Source organism: Phodopus roborovskii, unplaced genomic scaffold (assembly GCF_943737965.1).
Source record: "Phodopus roborovskii unplaced genomic scaffold, PHOROB, whole genome shotgun sequence".
In the NCBI taxonomy this organism is placed as follows: Eukaryota; Metazoa; Chordata; class Mammalia; order Rodentia; family Cricetidae; genus Phodopus; species Phodopus roborovskii.
The window spans coordinates 37,125,490-37,142,795 of record NW_026126517.1 but is presented as its reverse complement, the minus strand read 5'-3'; the positions used below and the strand labels follow the sequence as shown (position 1 = coordinate 37,142,795).

Below are 17,306 nucleotides of genomic sequence, written 5' to 3'. Positions count from 1 at the left end.
ATCCTCCTGTGCACCTCCTTCCCGGGCCTTTTCTGTCTTAGGCGTTTGGTGAGTCTGTTGCTAGATGCATGTGCTACCCTGTGCCCTGTGTGGCAGCTTCTACCTGCACCTTTAAATGCTTCTTAACTATTTGGGAAGATGATGCCAGAGGATCACAAGTTCAAGGCCAATCTGAGCTACAGAGTAAGTTTAAGGCTAGCCTGAACAACTTAGTGAGCCTTTGTTTCAAAACTGAAGAAACAGTAAGTGGCAAAAGGTTAAATGTGGCTCAGTGGGAAAGCACTTCATAGCATACACAAGGCCAGGTTTAATCCCCAGCAATGAAAATGCTCTGGAGAAATGCTACCTTGGGAGAGTCAGATCTAGACACAGGAAAACACAGATGCAGCTTTGGGTACTGTGTGCCTGGTTGCCTGCAGTCTACCCGGGGAATGTGGCTGTCACCTTCAGGATGAGCAGAAAGCTGGTGAATGAGGATCAACAGGGGAGTGAAGATGCTAGGCTGTCTCTCTGAAATTAATCAGAGTGTGCTGTTCTTCACTGAGCGTTCCTCGTTGTGGTCATTTTTAGATGTTAGGATTCAGAGTCCATCAATCTGACTGCTTTTCCTGGGATGCTTGATGGTCTGTATTAGAGTGGAGTCCATAATCTGGCTCCTGTTCTGTTTCCTCCCTCTTTAGGGCTCCACTTAGAGTCTGATCTCTGCTGTGACATTACAGGATCAATAACATTAGATTTGTTCTGCAAGCATAATCGTGGTCAGCTGATAGCATTTGAACCTTAACAACTATTCAGCAGAGCTGAAGTTCCTATGGGATATATATTTTTTGACTTCACAGTTAAGCTATGTGCTATGGCGCCCTTCTGCTCTCCATGTCATTCAGAGAGAAGAGCTCCAGCATCAGATTCAGACACCCTCTTTTCCTCACACCCCAGAACTGTTTAGACTGTGACACATTGTGGTTTGCTTCATATCTGAGCCATTCTTTTCTTACACAGCTTTTTTTCTGGAATTTCATATTGCATGCTGTTTTAAAAGCCTAAAGAAATGTACCTGTACTATAATCAAGTTTCTCTCTTGTCTCTTGAATAGAGCTACACTTTCTGAAGTCTACTGTCTCCATGCCTAATCCAGTCTTGTCACTCACTGCCTTTGTACTGTCGTGTTTTATCATGTCATTTGTAGGCTGTGACCTTTTTCTGGTACTATATTTTGTTCTCATAGCCTCTTCTATTTCTCTTATTTCTTTTCTACCTTTTCGTTTTCTTTCAGAAGAATCCCCCATCTCTCACTATGAGATTTTCTTCTCACTCTCCACTGTCTAGCTCAGGAAGTTTGTGCACGCCGGTGATTTTATACCATTAAAGACAAAGACACCAACATGTGTATCTTTTCCTTGGTGGCTTGCCCATTTAGATGCTGCATAAGAAAGAAATTCTAAAAAATATTGTCCTCATTTCGTTTCATGAAAGTTTAAATCAGTCTTGGTTACACCTCAAACTGATTTGCATGTTTGAGGTGAGGGCTTCTTTTTCATTTCCTTCTATATGAACAACCACTTACTCTAGTGCTACATTCAGAATACTCATTCCTTTCCCTACTGGGATCTCTCTGAATGTTTTCTTAGCAATGGGAGTACTTGGGAGTTTCTTTCTTCCTTGTCAATGCTAGGGATCAACTCAAGGCACCATGGTTCTCAGTGAGAGCTCTACCACTGACTTGGTCCCCAAGTTACTTCTGAGCTCCAGTTACTCCCCAGTGTCATCTCCCTTCTCACCCTCATCCTGTTTGGCAGCTGAGTGGCTGCCATCTTTTATCTTTATCCTTATTCCCACTGCACATCCAAGGCTGCAGTTTGTCCCTTCTTCAGCACTGGACAGTCTTCACTCTCCAGCCTCCTAAAGCTCGCTGAGCTCTCTGCTGCCAACAGTCCTTCCATATCAAGCTTGTGTGATTTTATGCCTTCCAATCATGTTACTCGCCTGAATAGCATCTTGAAGGGAAGGGATTTAGACACATGTGCTCATTCCTATCTGCTACTTTGCCTGAGAATATAGGATAAGGTATTGCAAATGTTAGAGATTGTATTCCTATATTCTTTATAAATCTTTAAACACTTGTCTTTAGACAGTGATGGAATTCGTTCTTCTTAATAGTATAAAGCTAGTATAGAGAGCCACAAAGTCTTTCCTTTAGTTTTTCAATTTGAGTTTAAGACCACAGGTAGTTTCTACTTTGAGCCATCATTGATAGTCCTTAGTATTTCATGATGCTAAAAAGATAGGTCATCCTTATGTTATAGTGTCCATGACCTCTGACTTATGGGCATATAACTAGATGCCTAGGAACAAGTGTCCATGAAAACATTATGGGCATATAAAGGAAAGAAATTCTTTAACACTTTGCTATATCCTATTAATGATTTTACTGTTCCCTGAACTTGGGACAGCTCAGCAGTAAACGACACACTGCAGAGATCTTTTGCCCAACAGAAATGGCAAAATACTAGGTGTAATGTTTCCTTTGCTTACATTGGATGCATGCAGTGAAGCTGGCTTATTTTTGGTCATTTCCTGTCTGTGAACACTGGCCTTTTAACCAACACTGCTATAATAAAATAAAATGCATAAAATGAATTTCCACACACACGAATGTTGTAATAGAAAATTCATAAAATGAGTTATTGTAGGAATTAGCACCACTTACTTGGGGGAAAAGAATCATCTGAAAGACTTGAAGTATTCCTGTTCTTGCCTGTTATAAGATTCCTAAAGGCAAATAAATAAATAAATAAGAAAGAAAGAGAGAGAGAAAGAAAGAAAGAGAGAGAGAGAGAGAGAAAGAAAGAAAGAAAGGAAGGAAGGAAGGAAGGAAGAAAGAAAGAAAGACAGGAGTGTACAGGCCCTTGGAATAGTGTCCTTTTTGTTGGCATGTACACTGGGGTGTGGACCGAAGTTGGCCTGGCCCTTAAGAATTTGACACTTTACTGCATCAAGTCAACCTCCCCACACCTTTCCTTAGGCTGCTTCAGTAACTGAGGAGACACAGGACATTTTCTGGTTGTCTTAGAGAGAACTGGTTGAATGGATGGTACCTGACTTGAATTTAATCACCAAAGAGATTGAAGATAATTCCCATCCGAGATCCTACTGCCTGCCTACCTGTCTCCACTTATTAATCTTTGAGCTTGAGAACATAAGTAGTAAATTATTAAGCTTTATGCAAAATTAAGTTTGAAAATCATGGACCCTCTGCAGAAGAACATTGCCTTTCTCATGGTGTAGGTTCAGGCTGAATGCAGATAGGAAGCAGGCTTGGCCCAGTCACTCCCTAGAAGTTGAAGTTATATCTAGTTCTTTCTGCTCCCTCATTTTTTATGGCCAATTGACCATAAGCCTCCCTTTTATCTTCACCCAAATACCTGATAATATGTTGTCCTTCATTGATAATGATCTCTAAATGTATTGAGCTAAATGCAAGGTATGGTTTTATGCCTTTATTACACAGCACCTCCGAAAACACAGTGTTATGAAGTTAGCTTTTGTAGACAAGGAACCTTGAACTCAGAAGTGCAGAGCTTTCTTGAGAGAATAGCAGACCTGGAGGCTTAGCCAAGGGTCATGTGATTTTCTTGGCAATGCCACCTTTCCTACAGTTTACCATGTCTTTCTGTTATGCCCCTATCCTATTAATCTCCCTGCATTCAACCCTCTTCCTCCCAAATCTTTCACAAAAGAGATGTACTATTAGGTCTAAACTGGGTTTCTGAATATAGAGGATACATGCTCTTCATCTGTGTATTTCAGCTCAAGTACTCACACCATGTGTGCTATTTGGAGTTATTTACAAAGGCTCTAACTGTGGCTGGCCTCCCTTCCCCTCTTCCTCCCTACCTCCTTCTATCATTTCTTCCTTCCATGTGTGCATATTGCTGGAGATTGAACCCAGGGCCTCAGACATTATGGTTCTCTACTTCCGAGCTAGGTCCCAAGTTCACTGGATACGGTCTTACCCTTTTGTTTAAAACCCTATGAGTAACTTCTGACTTTCACTTCTAGTCCCTCACTGCTCTCCTGTCTCTCAGCATTGCAGTCCTGTGTCATACTCAGGCTTCTGTCCTCCATGCTCCTCTTGCCCCTTGTCTGCTCCTGGTAAAACACTGTTCCCATGACTCAAGCTTCAGTTCAAAGACTGCTGCTTTTTGAGACCCAGCTTCTCCTCCTAAAGGAATTTATCCTTTTTTTCTATTTCCATAACATATGATTGAAATACTCATTCTGTAACAATAAGCGCATTATATTTAATGTACATGTTTACCTTCTTCATCTTCTATCTAGAATGGAAAATCTTTGAATGTAGATATATTTTGATTTCTTTTTATATCTCCAGTGCCTAGCACAGCATCTCACACATATAATAAGCTCTCTGTAAAATCCTACTGATTAGTTCAGTACACAGTGAGGTCATTTCACTGTAGCAAAAGTCAAGTGTTGTCCAAGTTTTGAGCTGGATCAGAATCATAGGTCATATTTCTATTTACAGAGCAAAAATTTTGAATTAGAGGAGCTTTATTGATTCTCTGCATGCCATTTAGGTTGGCTTTTATAGGCAGCATGGCTCCTGCCTTGGGACTAACAGAAATGTAGAGAATACAGTATGATATTATGTCTATAGCATAATTTGTGCTTATCACTCTTGTTTCAATTTAAGGAGGGAAACCTGAATGATTTTTATTCATTACAACTGAACTATATATTTGTAGTTTTTGAGGCATCAGACCATTCAAAAATAGAGCCAGCATCGCTCACTTAATCAGTAACTATGACAGAATATAGCCTAATATTATATGTTTTGGAAATATTTTATATTGTATTTTATAAATAAAATTTTAAAATATCTTATGGAAATAAGTTGTAAAATGTATTTATTTAGCTAGATAGATTTATAAATTGGGAAGTCATATTTATATTGATGTAAAAAGATTTCAATGACATATTTAAGGTATATGAAATTATTATCATTCATTAATATGATGAGTAATTTGCACTTGGAAGTGAATTTTTTAAATAATTTTCCTGTTTTCAGCTAAAATGTATGATTGGATATTAATGTCAATCTTTCAGATAATCTAGTAAATTAGTCTAAGGATACATGAATATGAAAGCATGAGAGAAGGTGTGTGGGAGGAGTGGGGACCAGCAGGAGAGTAATGATGTGGGAAAGCAGAGCAGGGAAGGGGGCTCGACATTACTGAATAGAAAAATGCCATAACAAGCCTATTACTTTGCAAGCTAATTTTAAAAAGCTAATAAAAATTAATCTAGGATGCTCAGGTTTAATTGTGGAAATGGAAGTAAGGAATATGAACTGTAAAATAGTAAGGAATAGAACTGTGATGTTCTAGCCTGTGATTTCCTTTGCATGCTCAAGACTTTACTTATAAAAAGATGTTTGCAGGTCTCTAGACCCAGGGCTCAGCAATGCATTACAAGGGTTGTCGGTCACAGAAACACACTTGGTGGAGATAGATGGAGACACCCTTTCGTTGTACGGCTCAGGGGCGCTGGAATGCCTGGATCGGAACTGGAGTATTCAAACAGCCAGCATGGTCACCACCGTCTCTTTCACATTCATCGAATTCGATGAAATTGTCCAAGTGCTTCCCAAACTGAAGATGAAGTTTCCAAATTCTCTGGTAAACACTTTACTCTGGAAGTATGTTTGAATTGTTCTTCATTCTGACTTGTTGTGTTCAGGCCAAAGCCTGTTCCAGCTTCAGTTTCTGTAGTTTCTTTTGTGCTGATTTTCTGGTGCTGGAATTTAAATTAGTTCCATAAATGGCCTTGCAGGTTTTTGTTAATATTAGAAATTATATCTCTAAAAGCAGTCTTTTATGCAGAAGAAAAGACCAATGGAATTTTATGCCCATTATCCATTTCAGTTTTACAAAGAAGGCTAGCATGTATGTAGGCATTGAAACTGGTATGGATGGGTCATGTATGTTCATTTACACGATCTGTCTGTAGTCCTCGGACAGCATCCCTGGCCACGGTATTGTACTAGTTACTGTTAGCCTTAGAAAACCATCATTTCACAGTGAGCTTCCTCTTGAGATTTTCCTACAGTGTGTTTCTCTAGTCATCCTTTTATGGCACATGTGTTTTCCTTCTTTGTCATCCCTAAAAAAGACAGGTAGCAGTAGAGGCAGGTTTTGGAAAGAATAACCAAGTTTGCAAACAGACCATTTGCTTTATTGTTTCTGTATTAGTGCCTTGCTTCTGCTTTGTCAGTTTAAGTGACCAGCATGGTTTTCAGAAAGATACAGTATTGACAATGCTAGTGCTCAGGACCAGGATGAGTCCTGTACTTAGAAATTTCTGGAATGTTCCAGTCTTTCCTTCATTCATTAATGTTAATGCAAATCGTGCAGAATATGTAAAACCTAAAGGAGTCTGAATTATTTGGTATTTACATAACACTAAGGGATCCTGGTTGTTGATAAATGGGTATGTCCTTTGCAGAAGGAGTCACCCAAAACTCAGTTTTGGATAAATGCCATCAATGACTGATGATTGGGCACATTGGAGTTAAATGAGCTTAGAGCATTCCATAGATTTAATGTGACTGAAATGTATTTACTAAGCCTGAAGCTTACAGAGTTCCCTGGGAAATGGCCTGTGAAGTGTTAATGTTAGTATTTAAGGTGTTTAAACTCCAAGCAAAGACCCTGCATGTGGTTTATTTTTGCAGCACCTCAAATTCAAGGAGACCAATCTTGTAATGCTGCAGCAGTTCAACGCCCTAGCACAGCTTCGTCGGGTTGACCAGTTGACAATCGATCCTCAGGGAAACCCAGTGGTCAACTTTACACTCTGGAAATACTACGTGCTGTTTAGACTCAGCCACTTTGGCATGCAGAAAATAAATGGAACAGAGGTAAGAAAAGGCAAAACAAACTGCAGAATGAGCTTCCATTTGACAGAGCCCTTGACTACATAAGGTTGGAAACATAACTGTGATATAATTGTTCAGAAACACTTTCTTAAAAATAAAATCTTAGCACTCAAAACATTAAAAAGAAAAAAAACATACCAGGCAACACATGTGCATACATACACACTTGTGCACACACATGCTCACGAGCACAGAATAAGAAGCAATAAACAGATGTTTTCCCTGGTGAATAGTAGCTGCTTTCCCTGATGTTTGTGAGCATTCAGAGAAGTGAAACTTTGAAAGAAAATGACATTTAAAAAAAGAAGAAGAAAAGAATGTAAGGCAACCTTTTTGTTTTTCAAAATGCTCTGCAGACTATGACATGTAAGAGAAGATAGGAAGTCAAACTAAATGACCACGAATAAAGTGAAGAGAGAAGAATCTAAGCTCACATCTGGACTGCTCTGTTAGTAGTTGGTCATGGCTGCTGTGGCATGATGTGGGATAACTCAGGTCTGAGCTGAATAACTGGAAAATTATTAATGGAAAGCTATTTTTAGATTGAATTTTCTGAGTTTGTCCCAAGGCTAATCCCTTAGCTACTCAAAGACTGTGTTCTCTTTAGATATTAATTAGGGGGGAAAAAGAGGAAACTATGCTTCTAATGCTATTAAAGCTAAATAACCTCACAAAGGGAAGCCATCTTTCAGTTGTTGTTAGTCTCACTTATGGTGCCCTTTGAAGTTCAGAAGACTTCCCTATTAGAAGATGAGCTGGAGTCAGCTTTGCTGGGGTAGTATTGCTTCACAGCCAGGACACCATAGCTGCCTAGGGCCTAGACTTGCAAACATCCAACATATTGTTGGTAACATGGAGATCTGCTTGTCAGTGTCAAAAGCAGACATACCATACCCCAACCATAGTGGGCCCGGGGACATAGTGTTAGCCTTCTGTTAAAGTGCCAGGAAAGTCTGGAACCTTCAGATGACTAAAACATCCTCCAGCTGTTCTTAGGAGTCTACGTTCAGACTTGTGTGCCCTTCAGTCCTTCATGAGACAGAGCTTGTAGCTCTGGTAGGGCCTGGTAATTAGTGGGAGGTTTTTCAAAGTTAGTCTGGACTAGTAATGCAATGCACAGGTTCTTTGGGCTGTGAGTGATGGGTTCTTCCTCATTAATGGCCTAAATGGGTGTGCTAACTAGCTGCAAGTAGTGATTTACCCAGCTGTGGGATGTGCATTACTACAGAACTGGCGAAATTAGTATTGTAATTGTACAGGGAATTAAATAGAACCAATGCAGTGTACTGGTTTAGCTTTTAGAAAATTTCAATGCAATGGATGTCTGATATTTTATTGAAATACCTGAAGAACATGCCTTCTCCCATAGTCTTGTCAATTTATACCATATATACTACATTTCTAGTTTCCCTTCTGTAAGAGAACGGTGTTGCTAGAGGTAGAATTGAATGTTGAGCATCAAGAAGATGGAGCAGTGGCCTGCACTGGCCACTAGGTGACTGTGTTGGACCAGACAACTTAGTTGTCAGCTAAAGGAATGGCATCCCAACTGTGAACATCCAGGATAGGGAAGAACTAGTCTATACTGATTGATGTAAATAAAGTGTGTATGAATTACATGTTAACTGTGGGGTTTTCCTCAGGAAATGCTTCTGTAATATATTATCACACACACGCACAATACACTTCTGCTCTTCCAACAGTGGAGAGGCTGAGATAGGAAGCTTGCTGGGAGGCCCTGTCTCATGGTGCTAAAAGGCAGAGGATACTGCAGAGATGGTTCAGTCTGAAAAGTGCTGGCTGCTCAAGTATGAGAACCTGGGTATAGAGCCTCCAAACCCATGTAAAAATTAGGCATGACAGCACATGTCTGGAACCCTAGAGATGGATAAGACAGGAAAGGGTAGGTTCCAGGGGCTTGCTAGCCAGCTCGTCTACCTGAAACTGCAAAATCCAGGCCAAATGAGAGGCTGCTTCATAGTCAGCAGATTGAGAGTGACATGGGAGATACTTGACATCATCTTCTGTCCTCTATGTGTGCATGCATTGGTGAGTATATCTATACACGCACACACAAGTACACATACTCCTGCACTCCTGCATCACTCACAGACATTCTCTCTACACACATGAATAGATGGAGGCCCCTTGGTTGTTGTTTTTGGTTTTGAGTGTGTGTGTGTGTGTGTGTGTGTGTGTGTGTGTGTGTGTGTGTGTGTGTGTGTTTGATCCAGAACCACTTACATAAAGATTCGGCTTTCTCAGCTTCTGCTCTGCTGACACTGGAGCAGATAACCATTGTGGCATTCTCTCGTGCATTAGCAGCATCTGTGGCTCTGTGGACTAGATATCAATAACAACCCTAACTGGACCAGATGTTGCCAAATGTTCCTGTGGAGACAAAAAGGGTCCTTGTTATTGAATGAAATTACATTGTGTGAAAACCAACTGTATTGAAAATGCAGGCAACCTTCTTGTTTTTATTTTTTTGTTTTGTTTTTATTTATTTTATATAACCAAGTCCATTTAAATGAAAACAAACATTTATAGACAATATCTGGGAATTTGGGCGTTGTTCTTTCCAAACTACTTCCTGCTGGTAAGGGGTGCTGTCAAGGGGATTCGAAGAAGATGCAGAAATCCTGGCTATAGTCTGTAAGGCTGCTTTGTCCAGCTGTTTTGAATGTAGGATTCCTTCCAGACTAATGTGGTTTGATCAAGCCAGACCGCCTGAAACAGAGTACCAGGAAACCTTGTTTTATAGTAATTTTTTTTAAAATACATCTCTTTAATGTCAAGATGATAGAATTAGAAATCAAATAACATTTTTTTCAAAAATCTATTAAGCGTTTATAACTATAAAAGTACTAGAAAGGGGCTGGAAGTAATGCATACCTTTAATCCCAGCACTCAAGAGGCAAAGACAGGTGGATCTCTGTGAGTTCAAAGTCAGTCTGGTCAACATAGTGAGTTCCATACCTGCTAGAGCTACAAAGGGAGACCCTGTCTCAAAAACCAAACCAGAAAAAGTACCAGAAGGGATTAATATAAAATACAAATGCTATTTTATCTCTATTTTGTATTAAATATACCCAGGTATTAATCCAAGTCTTGCCTTTAGTTGTTTGTTTGTTTATTTGTGACAAGGTCATGGGACAAGGACAAGGCTGTCCTTGAACTGATGTACTCCTTCTTCTGCCTCCCAAGTGCTAGGATGACAGATGTGTGTCACCACACCTGAATCTTTCAGTACTTTCTTGAGTGCATACATGACTGTTATTCTGTTCAGGCAAAAGGTTGCCATGGGTTTAGAATGCACTGGATATCTTTGCTAATATACTAAGCATTCCATCTCTCAAGGAAGAGACAAAATTATCCTCGTTCAGGGCAAGAACTGAGCAGCACTTTGTTAAGATGAATCTCCCCCATTGACATTCCTCTCGAAATCAGCCTAACTCAAGAAGCTCTGCTATTCCTTTTTATCATATTCTCTGAGAGAACAGGGAGATGGCAAACAAGAAGATTGGAATTTGGATCCCCAGAAATCACATAAATGCCCACCTGTAATCCCAGTCTTGAAGGCAGAGTTGGGATCCTGGAGTAAGATGGCTAGTGAGAGTGTTTGTGTTGGTGAACTCTGGGCTTGATGGAGACCCTGCTCCAGAATGTTGTAGAAGAATTTGAGGAAGATTACTGGCATCAGCCTTGGGCCTCCATGGGTGCATGCACATATACACAGATGCAGCCACATGCATATGTGCTCACAGACCTACAAACATATGGACATGTGTGCATGTATACCATACACATCTAAACATGCAAAAAAGAAAGTAAAAGGAAAACATCCTCTAAGAATTTAAGGTACCTCAAGTGTAATCCTCAGGAAACATGACTTCTAAGTCAGAGCTGACTCATCAGCCCCAACTCAGCTTCCAGGAGTCATACTTGAGCATCTCCTTTGTGGTTAGATTCAGAGAAAAAAGCAGAATCTCCATGAAGACTCTTCCAGAACCCAGGGAAGTGTCCTTCTATGTGCTAAAAGAATATGTGGAATCTAGACAATTTTTGGAACTGTATCTGTATTACCCAGCTAAGAAGCAGTGTAATTTTTGATCCTTCTTTACCATTTCTTTTCAGGTGACACAAAATGACATGATAATGGCTGAACGGCTTTTTGGAATCCTAGCCCATGTGGCATCTTCGGAGTTGCCTCAGTACCGCATGATTTCAATTCTGGGTGATGCCAGGTAATCCTGACTTCTTTATAGATTACTGCTGCACTAGAAATACCTCTTAACTGTGTACTTCCGTATCATGCAGACAACACACACCAGGAAAACCTTGTGGTTGGCCATATTTAAACTTAGTCTTTGTTCTTCCATGGTTATAGTCTAATAGCTAAAGATGCATACAAACAATTAAAATTCAGTCTGTCAGTTGCTGCAAAGGGCTGGGGTAGAGACTAGCTGTATTGAGAACACTAGGAAAGTTTCCTGTTTAATCCTTTTCGTTGGGAATGAGTAGAGTGTTTTTAGGTTTAGAATATGGGGGAAGAGATCTATTTTTAAAAAGATTTATAAACAGATAGTTTGGTTCTGAATTCAAGTCTTGCTCAAATGTATTTGATTGATCAATGTAAATCCTATCTGCAACTACAGAACTATTCTGGAGTAAAAACATCCTGAGGATAAAGTTCTTGCTGAACACATATGAAGATCTGAGTTCAGATTCCCAGCACCCATGTAAGAGCTGGGTGTGGCAGCATATGTGTAACTTTAGAGCTGAGGGACAGAAACAGGCAGTCCCTATCACTGGCCAAACAATCCATCTGAGATGACAACCTCCAGGTTCGGTGAGAGAGCCTGTCTCAAAAGAAAGTGAAGAAGCAACTGAAGAAGACATCCAGATGTTAGCTTCTGACCTACACACACACACACACACACACACACACACACACACACACACACACACACGCACGTGTACACACACACGCACACACACATTCTTTCACATACACATGCACTCACATACACACACATTCACATACACTGACACACAGACACAGCTCATCATCCCCCCCTTATACACAAAAATAGTTGGGGGTTACAAAAATACTAAGGAGGTATTGAATTAAGAAGTGATAGTTTAGACAGAAATCAGTGAAAATAATGCTCTTTTGAATAAATATTTATGCATTCTATTTAGAGATTTAATAACTTGGAAATAAAAGGGCCTCATAAACCCACATCAAATAAATTAAAATTAGAAAATATGAAGGATTTTTAATAATTTGTTAAATAAATATATTTCAAACCTTGTTCCCAGAACCTCATACCCAAAGTCAGATTGTGAAAAAGTATCCAAGCATGTATAGAATGTTTGAAGAGGCTGAACACAAACTAAACTCAAAGAAAATCTTTGTGTACTTAAAAACCATACTCATATAGATTATAGTCTCCAATTGATGTTCTATAGGCTGAAAATAATGAGATGTGGTGAGTTAGGAACATGAAGGCACAGCTCTGTGATAGCAATAGGAGCACAGAGCTAGCATGGCATGAGCAACAGGAGTAGAGGAGGCTGTGTTGGTAAAGAGTTGAGATAGCCAAAAACTTATTTTGGTGTAGTTGTAAAAATAACAAAAAGTGGACTCTTTATAGCCAGGCAAATTTTAAAATAATGAGCTAACTTTGTGGGTGTAACTTATGCTGTGTAGTGAGGTGGTCCTATGTGCTATTGTCCATGATGGCCAGTGCTGTGGTTCTTTTCATAGCAACTCAGTGGCCACCCCTGTTGACTTAACCTTTTCACTGAGCAGAATTTCTTTCTAGAAATTATATTACATGAACATAAACATGTGTTTAAGTATTTCCATCATAGCCTATGTTTGTAACAAAATAGTGAATGTCCATTAGTAGAGCAAAACCAATTACTTGTAGCTGTAAAAATGATTAGTAGTTCCCATATGAAACACTGGGTGTGTCCTATTGTTTACCTTTGATTTGATACAATCTGGAGTCACTTTGGAAGAGTGACCCTCAGCTGAAGAGTTGCCTGGATAAGATTGGCCTGTGACCATTTCTGTGAGACTGTCTTGATTGATGATTGTTGTGAGAGGGCCCTGCCCAGGTATTAATCCAAGTCTTGCCTTTAGCTGTGGCACCATGCATGTAAGAAAGCTAGCCAAGCTAGAGAACAAACTATTTAGTGGTGTTCTTCCATGGTTCCTGTTTTCAGGTTCCTGTCTTGAGTTCGTATCCAAACTTCCCTTAGATTGAGACCTGGGTGTGTAAGCCAAATAAAAACTTTCATCCCCAAAGTTGCTTTTGGTCATGGTGTCTGTCACAGCAAAGCAATGTAGCTAGAGCAGGTTGTGATGTTTCAGAACAGAAATTGCCAAGTATCCAACAGTCGTGTGACAGGCTCAAATTTTTGTGAAATAGGATATACAGTTCAGAAATACTCTGGATACTTTTAAAATATTTGTTTTTGTTTATTGTTTTGTAAAAGAACAATTATCCACAAGTGTTGAATTGGAATATATTTGGCCAATGGTATGCCAAAGTATATAGATTTTTAATTGCATATGTATGTGATGGGAAATATCATTTTGTAAATATGTTTTTCTTATTGGTTAATGAATAAAGCTCTGTTGGCCAATAAGAAAGCAAGATAGGCAGGACTAGGAGACAAAGAGGATTCTGGGAGATTAGTAGAGGAGATTCAAGATGTAGAGACTTGAGAGAAGTGGTCTGGACCCTCTGGTAAGATAAGACCACGTGGAAACACTTAGATTGATAGAAATGGGTTAATTTTTAAGGCAGAGCTAGCCAATAAGAAACACTAGTAGCTGGCCAACAGCTTTATATCTAATACAGCATCTCTGTGAGTTATTTGGGGCTGATGAGACTCTAGGACCAGACTGGCAGGAAAATCTTCTCATAACATGTATGGGTACTGCTTGAATTCTCTTTGGTTTTTGTTCTGTTTATACTGTTCTTCTAAAAATATTCTCATTTTTAAGAAGTATTTTGAAAGTTCTTTATTTTCTTATTGATTTTCAGGTTAGTATACAAAGTAGTGGGTCCTGTTACAGCATTTTTGTGCTATGTGTCATACTGCACTTTAAAAGTATTCCAACTCTTTTGAATTGTGGGAGAAATTAAAGCTGAAATACTAAATATATTAGTGCATTTGACAACTAGAATTCTATGGGATGTGGCCAAAACTGCACTGAAAGGAAATGATGTACATGTCTTTAGTGTATTTACCAAAAGATGAGAAAGACTAGAAAGTAATGAAGGAGGCTTCAGTTCGAGAACTTAGAACAATCCCTAAGGAAAGCAAAAGCAGTGGGAGGGCTCCGAAAGGCAATATAACATTTCAAAGAGTGGGAAGAAGATGATGATGGGTGAAGACATAATTCACTCCCTAGTGTAGGCCTGCTCTACTTTAAACTATTGGAAGTCACCACAATATACCATAAGAACTAAGACACTGCCTCAGGCTGAACTAGGCCAGGGTATTAGAGGCCAAACAGGAGTGCCCTGTCTTTGGGTATCCAGCCCCTCCTAAAACTAGCTAGGTTCTTGAGCCTCTTGCCATCTTATTAGCATACAAATAACCTTCATACTTGCAGTTCAAAAGGGGTGTGTGTGTGTGTGGTTTCTTTGATATTATTGTTTTTAAAGATGTATTTTTAATGTATGTGTATGAATGCTCTGCCTGCATGTATATCTGCAGCATGAGTGCAGCATCCTCAGAGGATGGAAGAGGTTTTTGCAGCCATGAACTGGAATTACTGACAGTTGTTATCCACCATGTAGGTGCTGAGAATCAAACCCAGTCTCCTGCAAAAACAGCTAGTGTTCTTATCCACTGAACCAGCACCCAGTTCCAAAGTTTTAGTAGCATGTTTCCAAGAATTGGAGAAAAAAGGGAGAAAGGAGAGCTAAAGAGAAAGGAAAGGGGGAAAGAATGAGGAGGAAGGAACGAACAATTACTCAAATTGACCATCCGCAAAGCAAATGTCAACAGACTGCAAAGAGCTAAAACCACATGGATTGTGTTTCTATTCAGAATACAATGAAGCTTTAAAACAGTTACAAAGAACAACTAGAAAATGCCTATGTATTTGGAAGTAAAGAGATGGATTTCTGAGTAACCCACCAGTTAAAGGGGATTACCTAATGGATTAATCAAGCAATGAAAATACTGGGCGGACAGACTTGTAATCAGATTAGTAATGACAGCGCTTAGTAGAAACATGTTAGCCTTGAACTAGACATATTAGAAAAAGTACGGGATAAAAATTAGTGATTTAAATATTTATTTCAGAAAATTGGAAAAAAGAACATCAAAATAACCCAGAAGAAAGTTAAATGAAAAAGTATTCAAAATAAAATGGAGCTCCTTATTTTAAAAATCTAATAAAAGTTATAGAAGGAGTTACAGGAACAGCTCAGTGGTTAAAAGTATGCACTGTTCTTGCATAGGCTTGGAGTTCAGTTCCCAGCACCCACTTGGGGCAAGTTAGAACCTCATGTGATTCTAGCTCCAGGAGATCCAACACTCCCTTGTGGCATCCTCTGGAATCTACACTCAGGTGCATAAACACACACACACACACACACACTTGAGAGTTTAAAAAAAAAGTGATAACAAAATATGTGTGTACATTGCTTGTGTAATTTTTAAAAATCAGCAAAAAAAAAAAAAAAAAAAAAAAAAAAAAAAAAAAGAAAAAAAGCCTAAGAGCAAATAGAGATCTATATTGACTCTCCATTTTCTTCACACCAGTGAGAAATGTGATAAAACTAACTACCTACTATTCAGTCACAGGAATTGTAACTGTCTTGAAATATGTTGAGTGCAAACACTAGATGTTTATACAGAATTATGAGCTGTAGACTATTTCCTTACACTTTTGAAAATTTATATTCCTCCAATTTTGAAAATATATCACTATACTTTTTAAAAAAGAAAAAAGAAGAAAAATTTTTTAAATTTTCTGCTCCCAATCTTTTGTTCCCAATAAAATTGTGTTGTAAATTCTCTTAGAAACACCCTGAGTAGTAGAGCTGCAGCCAGATGTGATGGGTGGGATTCAGGGCCCACAGCTCTGTGATGCTCACCTTAGAGGAGCTGCAGTCAGGTGTGATGGGTGGGATTCAGGGCCCACAGCTCTGTGATGCTCACCTTAGAGGAGCTGCAGTCAGATGGGATGGGTGGGACTTGGGGCCCACAGCTCTGTGATGCTCACCTTAGAGGAGCTGCAGTCAGATGGGATGGGTGGGACTTGGGGCCCACAGCTCTGTGATGCTCCAGGCTCCATTGGTGTTTGCCTTAGTATCCCACAGTGCCAGTAGCCATCATCATCACTTGGCCTCCTGCCAGCACCTGTGGGGATTTCCTGCTTTCAGTTTTGCTTTTGCAGAAGTTAACTCCACACCCGATTTGATTTTTCTAGCTAGGAACACAACTCAGGCAAATAAAGGAACTGTGAGCTATGTATGTGGTTTTATGTGCAAACTAACATGTTTTATAGCCATAAAAACTGAGTGGCTTGGTCCTTCACCTCTTTTATTGGCTTATGCTTTCAGTCAGTTTTTTAATTGTTTCCTCTTTTTTTCATTGTAGAAATGTTTGAGACTTATTAATGTTGATGATCGGCAGTCACAGAACAAAATGATGTGGTGGGGCTCAACAGGCTGTCACAAGTCATAAACCAAGTTCTCAGGAGGCTGAGACAGGAGGAGTAGGAGTTTGAGTTCAGCCTGGGCTGACAGTGACCCTGTGTCTCAAGCAAAACAAATAATGTGCATCAACAAAGCATGAGCTCCCTCTGAAGTAGCAAAAAAACTGCACATAATCTTTTTACTCTGATAAATAACTCTGAGCCTCTTTACCGTCTTCTGCAGGAAAAAGCAATTCCGATATCTACTAGAAAGCAAAGGTAAGAAACCTGGCATTATCAGTGAGGAGACCAACGATAGCAAAAGGCTCATCGGGGAAAACACGAATCGTGCCACACTGAATTATACCACCAGAGAATTCTACCATGAGAAGCTGGAGGTACACTGCATGCTCTGTGGGTTTAGTGCCGCCTATAGTCCATGAAGGCATAGTTTTGGAGGTTGTTCACTTCACTCAGTGCTGGGAAAAATACCAGCAGGGACTGGGAGGGCAGCAAGCCTGAGAATGATAGTCTCTGGCTCCAGGGTCTCTATCTCAAAAAAAAAAAAAAAAAAAAAAAAAACCTTCAAAAGAAAACTGCCCCCTAAATCCCACAAAAAATAGGACCCACACCTCTGATCTGCCTAGATTAAGAGAAAAGGAGAGAGGCTGCCTC

The 17,306-nt window shown here is 39.6% G+C and overlaps 2 protein-coding genes across 9 annotated transcripts in view; one reads left to right on the top strand and one right to left on the bottom strand.

Annotated features, from left to right (window-relative positions):
• Positions 1 to 17,306, bottom strand: part of LOC127231843 (leukotriene A-4 hydrolase-like) — an 820,404-nt gene that overhangs the window by 105,067 nt on the left and 698,031 nt on the right.
• Positions 1 to 17,306, top strand: part of Lrrc49 (leucine rich repeat containing 49) — a 96,289-nt gene that overhangs the window by 73,703 nt on the left and 5,280 nt on the right. For all 8 annotated transcript variants that reach the window (XM_051197661.1, XM_051197659.1, XM_051197666.1 and 5 more), the window contains 4 exons: positions 5,459 to 5,696; positions 6,752 to 6,937; positions 11,093 to 11,202; positions 16,876 to 17,029. In XM_051197661.1, the coding sequence (XP_051053618.1) occupies positions 5,459 to 5,696; positions 6,752 to 6,937; positions 11,093 to 11,202; positions 16,876 to 17,029 (688 nt within the window). The remainder of the gene's footprint in view (positions 1 to 5,458; positions 5,697 to 6,751; positions 6,938 to 11,092; positions 11,203 to 16,875; positions 17,030 to 17,306) is intronic.